The 7,575-nt window shown below is 28.0% G+C and overlaps 1 protein-coding gene across 2 annotated transcripts in view; it reads right to left on the bottom strand.

The window, feature by feature from the left end:
- The window catches only part of LOC117177918 (Golgi reassembly-stacking protein 2), a 20,599-nt gene continuing 13,024 nt past the window's right edge, over positions 1-7,575 (bottom strand). For both annotated transcript variants that reach the window (XM_033369024.1, XM_033369023.1), the window contains exon 7: positions 1-1,027. In XM_033369024.1, coding sequence (XP_033224915.1) covers positions 678-1,027 — 350 coding nt within the window. In that variant the 3' untranslated portion in view covers positions 1-677. The remainder of the gene's footprint in view (positions 1,028-7,575) is intronic.

Raw genomic sequence — 7,575 nt, 5'->3', positions numbered from 1 at the left:
TAAAAGGTTCACATTGCGATTTTTATGAAACTGATTTTGTGAACAGCTTTAGATATAAACGTACATGTATACAGAGAACCTTAAAATTCACGCTACGTCCCTCAGTAAACATCATAAAGTACCCTAAGATAAAAAGTCATAGGACGTATTTTACAATAAATACCAATCAATGCTTTTCATTCCAATCTGCCTATAATAATTACTCACGACCAGCTTAACAGATAATTTTGTATGCCTCCAATGTCTAAACTATTGTTTGGAGACTGTTGACAAATTTTATAATGCACTTTGCATTGTATGTACAATGAAGCATGGCAGTAAATTATCAACGCAAATAAAATTCGTCTTAATGCTCTCAATCTCTCATGTATAAAAACAAAAAATCTTCCAAAAATTTTCATCAAAAACATTCCATTTCCCTTTTATCTTTCCTCTTATATTTTTGTAATCTGTTGCACCTGCAGCTGACTTTATGATCTAGAATCCCCGCGTCTCAGTGGTAATTAAGCAAACAATGCCAAACTGCCATGCTCAATGGTTTAAAATTACAATCTTTATATCTTACTTGGCGTCTGCATTCATCTCAATCTGTGGATATAAAGTATAAGGAAACAAAATAAGTTGACGGGGTTGTTCACCGCCAACATAGCAAAGTCTGGAATATAATATAATAGTCTCTATTGTGCTGATGCCGATGTCGGTGGAGGCACAGTATTAGAAGTAGGTATTTGTGATTGATGTCTGACAGTCGGATAAAAGGAAGGGTTCTGCGGAATAGCGGCACTAACAGTTATTGGTGGCATACCAGGCAGTGAAATTGGTGTCACAATTTGCGACTGCTGTACACTGTAAGGTAAGGTAGATGGGACGTCAACAGACGTCGGTATCGGGTTGTAAGTCTGCACCGGACTATTAACACTAGAAATATTGCTGGGCACGTTTATATCAAAAGGTAGGGGGGGTAGAGGCGAACTTTGTGGCATACCAGGGATATTTGGCGTAGTTTGATATGCCGTGTGATCAGTACCTGCAACACAAAATTTACATTTCTTTAGAGAAAACAAATCAGGGTGGCCATTGTAATCAAATAAATAAAGGGTATAGCCGGATAATTACGCAAAAAATGTCCCCAAAGGAAAGCATATAATAAAAAATTTTAAAATTCCCACAGTTTTAAACCGTTAGCTGCCTTTTGATGAAAAAAAATAACCAACGTTTCGGGACTCATACAGCACCCTTATCAAGGCAACAAAATTTTTCAGCAGGCAGGAACAGCAACGCACCGACCTAATAATCAACACCCGAGAATCAAGTAAAAGTTCAAAAGGCGAACTTTTTTTCTCTGTTTCTATGTTTAAGATGTTTATGTTTGAGATTTTTATCGAGTTGGATCGGAGAAAATTTTTATTTTTATGTTCTTCTAAACTGAAATAGTCACTTTTTTGTTTTGAACATTCTTATTGATCTCGAAGGAATGAAATTGTAGTTATCTATAGTTTTTGTGAATAGGATGAGACCAATTTTTTCATTCTAACACTTTTTGAGTAGGTGGGGGGGGGGTAATTTATCATTCACTTTGTACTGAACTGGAAGAGGTAAATACATATATATATATATTTGATATAATATCATATATTATATATAATATTATATATTACTATTAATTTAAAGCAATGAAAATGATGGCGTGGATTTGTATTTTCAAAAAAAAATCTATGAATCGTTCAATTTATAAAAGTTTAACATTTTTCAGTTTAATGGCATTTAATTTTAGATTGTTTTATTTGAAAATGTTAAAAGCTTCAGTTTATATGTGTAAATTATTGAGACTTTAAATTAATAATTTCTAAAATAAACATTTTTTAAGCTTTAATATTGCAAAACTTTCAAATTCAAAAGAATGCCACCTTGAGTGCTTTGATGTGCAACAGTTTCGATTAATCGAAATGAAAAAATTTTCAGCTTCAAGAGTTCTAATTTTTTAATTTAAATGACTGCGAATAATGGTTGCTAACCGGGGAAAACGCACTTTTTAATATTTAAGTGAAATTTTGGAATTTATAACAATTGAACAATTATTAAATAGAAACGACTAAAAATCAAAATAACGTCTTGAATGTTGAATTTTCATCAACCGAACAATTATTAATTTGAAAGGACTTTAAATAAAAATAATTTAACTCCTTATTTAATGTTTCTAGTTTAAAAACACTATTTGGAGTGTTATAAATTTAATCATTCAACAAATTTATTAGTTCATTCTGTATTTTAGAGAATTGAAAATTATATCCAGGATTGATATTTTTTCACCGAAAACCTTCAAAATGTTTAATTTATAAAAATTTTAATTTCACAATTTTGCAGTTTAACTGCATTTAATTCTAAATTTTGAGCATTTAAATTTAAAAAATGTGAATTAACAAGTTTTTAATCTGGAATTCGATTAATTCAAATGAAAAAAATGTTAGCCTTAAGATTTAGAATTTTTTATTTCATCATTCGTGAAAATTTGTTGAGAAACGGGGAAAAACTCTAAAGAGTAGAGCCGGGTAAGCATGCAAAAAATGCCCTCAAAGGAAATCAAATGTTGCATCAGCCATTTGAAGCATGTAAAAAAAAATCCCAGAATTTCAAACCATAAACCGCCATATTGAATGAGTTAGGGGGGGGGGGGGTGGCAACATCCATTTTCATTTTTATTCTCTGTTTCTATTATTAGAAAAAAATATGAAAAAATACATTCATTCAAAAATATTTTTGTGTCATAAAACTGAAGTACTATCTTAGTTTATTTAATAATGAATAGTCACCCAAAGGTTTATTATTACGAATTTTGTCGGATTTTAAAATTTGGGGGATCTTAGTTTAAACGATTAAAAACAGTCACCTTCACATTAGGGTGAAATAGCGTAATATTTTTAAATTTTAATCTGTGCCCCCGGGCTTTCGAAATTAACATAGGGTTTTAATGGAAAAAGCTCGATTTTCAAAAAATGGACAAAGAAGAACTTGTTATAAACTTATTGTGATTTAAATGACAGTCATATCTTAAGGATTATTCAAGGAATAATTTCCAGTGAAATTTCCCGAAAAATGCTAAGTAGCAGTTTTCTATCAAATGCATGTTAAAGACGATATTTTTTGGAAATGGTGAGAATGATTGGAAAATGTTCCGTGCAATTTTACAGATTTTTTATAACGATAGTAACAGATTGTATGTTTTCAAATGGCAGACTCAACACTTGAATCCCTTTAGGGGCATTATTTGGGTTTCCAGACCTCCAAATGCAAAAATCAAGTTTTAACGATGATGCCTGTCTGTCCGTCCATCCGTAAATACGATACTCTTGTAAAAATAAACGAATCAAATCGATCTTTGGCATACTTTTTGTAGGTACTAAAAGAAAAGACGAGTTCGCTAACCAGTCATTTTAGGTAAAAATTAAAAAAGTTGAGCATTTTCATATATTTTTCGGACCATTTTTTTTTATATTAAAAATTTTTTATGTACGGCTATTAATAGTACCTAGAAAGTTCAACAATATATTCTATAGACTTTTTCGAAAAAAAAAGAAAATTCTCAGTGTTGTAGCATTTATAACATTTAAAAAATCAATGAAAAATCACAATTTTAAGCCAAAAAACGCATGATATGAAAAAAAGTCAAGAGACGGAAAACTTTTCCTTTTGAAAGCCCTACAAGATGATCATAATAACTTTTGGGATTTTCTGGAATAATTGAAAATTCAAATTTTGATTGTACAAAAAATAATAAAAAATACCAAAAATCCATTTTGTGGTCAAACTTCAAGACACGAAAAAATATGAATCAACAAAAATTGTGATGCAAAAAAAGATATAAAAATTTATTAATAATCACTTCTTGATAGGACGCGTAGTTTTTGTTTTATTCGTGAAAAATAACAATAAAAATAAAATAATAAATTAAATTTTTTGAAAAAACGACACAAATAACGGAAAAAAATGACCTAACGAAAATTGTTTACCTGAACATGAACTACAAATTTCTTATGAATCACTTTTTGATAGGAAGCGTAGTTTTGATTTTAATCATAAAAATGACATTAAAAAATAAGAATGAAAAATTTGTAGAAAAACGACAAAGGCACGGAAACAAATTGATAGACGAAAGTTGTTTACCCAGAAAGAGATACAAATTTGTCATAATTGATTACATTCTCATAATTTATGATTGACAAAAGTATAATAATTGTCCGAATTTCACACCACAACATTCAATTTTGAACCAAACAACGTAAAATACTAAAAGAAGTCTTTAAGATAAATGATATCTTTTAAAAACTCCTACAAAATTTCTTTTAACCATTTTTCAATAGGATTTGTCATTTTGTTTTTATTTATCAAAAGTAGTATGCAGAAAATCGAAAATTACAACATTACGAGAAAGGCTCCAGAATCGTAAAAAATCTAAAAGAAGACTTGTAGGATATTTTGTTGTATCCATAAAAAATAATATAACAAAAATAAAATTTTTAATATAAAAGCGCGAGATAGAGAAAAATATCTGAAATAAGGATTGTAGTTTTTTATTTGTTTTAAGGTAGTTCAGAAAATATACATTTGAAAATGTGAATTGGAATAGTAGAATTTTTAACAAAAACGATGAATTTCCAACTGAAATGATCAATCTTTAACTGGAATAGTTGATTTTTAACCAAAAGATGAACTTTCAACAAAGAAGATTAATGTTTGCTAAAGAAGACAAATTTTATAAAAAATACATGAATTTTAAACTAAAAAAATAAATTGTCAATCAACAATTGAATAGTTAAATTTTAAGTTAAAAAATAGGGTTTAACCAAAGAGTTGTATTAGGGGCCCTTCACAAAATACTTGATACATTTTTCAGGAACTCCCCCCCCCCTTGTGAGATGTTTTTTGCATATCACGTAACATGAACAATGATACTTTGAAATACCTTCCGCCCTCTCCCTTAAAATATCACGTATTTTTTGGACGATCCTTTATCAACTAAAAGGATGTAATTTTCAATTGGAATAGTTGCATTTTTCAGTTAAAAAAAAAAACTAATTTGGAACAAAAACGAAACTAATTTTCAAACAAATATTACACAATAATTAAGTTTCCAAATCTTTGACAAAAAAATGAATTTTCAACAAAATAGTACAATACAGTAATATAAAGCTACTTTTACAAATCAAGAATTATTATTATTCATTTTAATATTAAAATTTAAAAAAAGTGAAGCACGCTCTCAAAAAAACTCCCTGACATTTCCAGGTTTTTTAAGGTATATAAAAATTCCCTAAAAATTCCGGGATTTCCAGGTAGGGTAGAAACCCTGTAAGTATCTTAAAGTATATGCTTAATTTCTTATTGTAATACAAACTCTTTGGGTGCATGAGAACAACGTCTAACTAATGTCAACAGAAATAAGTACTATTGAAAAATAATAAATTGTTATATAATTAAAGTAAAGTGGCATAATCTGAAAAATCTAAGACCCATAAACTGCAAATAAGTGAATAAATACGTAACTTAATAAACTGAACTAAAAAAAAAACATAAATAAAAACTAAGCAAGAAAGCCCTACGACTATAGATAAAGTAGAACGCGCTTTTCTAAATTGACAAAAATTATTTCAAAAATATAAATTATCATTTGTGGAAGTCAATAAATATCAGCCAACGATATTGGCCTTTAAGGGCCACTGTTGCAGACCGAGAAAATCATAAAAATTTAAATAATATTTTTTGGCAAAAAACGGTCAGAAAACGATCATACATTGTTCCTAAAATTTTCCAGAATCTTTTTTGACGGCATCAAGGCTTGGCCGTTCAAGAGTTGAACAAATTTTTTAATATAAGGTTTGCAATATTTTTGAAACAATAACTAATAATTTCGAATTTCAAGTGTCTGAAATTTAAAAAAATAGGACGATTTGGACAATTTAGCAAGAAAAAGGAGTTAAATTTTATACTTTCTAAGTCGAAGTACTGAAAATTAAACAAATTTAATTTGATTTTGAAGAATCACGAAACTAGCATGATTTTATATTAAAATTTCAAAAATATGACAATGTCAAAACTTTAAAAATGGAATATTTTAAGATTCAAATTGGTAAAATTGGGTCATTTAAAATTCAGAGGAATTTTAATTGTATTATTTATAATTAAAAGTGTTCAAAATTAAATAATTAAAGATTGAGAACTTTTAAATTTGAGTTATTTAAATTCAAAGCGATTAAAATTTGAAAGTATAATATTGAAAATTAAATCGAATCTTTCAAAGGACAACCTTCTAAAATTCTAGAATTTTAAAATGCCATCGCATAATAAAAGTACAAGTTAACATTGAAACTGATTAGAGAACTTTTTCTAAAGTGAAAAATGAATTGAATTTCTCTTCAAAAGAACCTTTTGAAATATATAGTAATTTTAAATGGGAAAATTCAAGCATGAAAAAATTTCTACTCCCGAACGTAAATTTAAATAGCTTAGAAAACTAACAATTTTGAAATTTCTAATGCTACTTTCCAAAACTTAAACATTTCAATTCTAATTGCAAAATTAAAACATATGAAAGGAAAAAATTAAAAATTCAGAACTCTGTTTAGAATATAAAATATTTTTCAATTCGAAATGACTTTTTTTCAATCTTCAACTAAAAATTGGACAATTTAAAGATTTTACATTGAAAACTAAAAATTAGGATAAAGAATACAAGACAATATTGCTATGATTTATATTTTTGAAATTGTACAATTTTATGCTTTTAAATTCGAAATTGCTTTATATCGACATCTAAAATTATGAAATTCAAAATTGACATCAAGGCTTTTAATATTAAATTTTTAAATATTTATTATCGAAATGGTCCTAAAATTTTGAATATTTGAATTTGAAACTATAATATTGAGAAATTTAAAATTCAAAACCTCCGAAATTTAATCTAAAAATTAATTTATGAAAAAACTTTAGTTTCAAGGCCTCAAAGATTAAACTGTTTTAGACTTGCACATTCAAAATATAATTGTAAATTAAAATTATAGAAATTTTAAATACGATGAATATATTATTAATAAGTATCATATCATGTTATATCAAGTGACATTTGAAAGGACGGGATAAATTTTTTTCCTAAAAGATGTGATTTTGCCCAGTCAAAAGTCACTGTCATTTTCACCATTCCAAACTGCAGAATTTTAAATACTGCGAGAATTATTGTGAAACTTTACAGCTTAATTATTCTGAATTTTCGCATCGCTGAAAAAAGTGTCAATAAAGGCTGGATTTGATTGCCTCAAGATACGAGGGTAGTTCAATAAGTCCTTAGAATGAAGTATAAAAACAATTTTTTTTTTGGGTAAATTTTTTTTTTTATTTTTCAACATAATCTCCTTGGAGCTCTATACATTTGGTCAATCGCTTTTCAAGTTTTTTTAATCCTTCAGAAAAGTGCGTTTTCGCAAGTTCCTCAAAATAGGCACTTACAGAGGCAATGACGTCTTCGTTGTCTGGAAATCTCTGTCCACCGAGCCATTTTTTCAAGTTTGGAAATAAGAAAAAGTC

Source organism: Belonocnema kinseyi, chromosome 8 (assembly GCF_010883055.1).
Source record: "Belonocnema kinseyi isolate 2016_QV_RU_SX_M_011 chromosome 8, B_treatae_v1, whole genome shotgun sequence".
Taxonomy (NCBI): domain Eukaryota; kingdom Metazoa; phylum Arthropoda; class Insecta; order Hymenoptera; family Cynipidae; genus Belonocnema; species Belonocnema kinseyi.
This window is presented reverse-complemented; position numbering and strand designations above follow the sequence as displayed.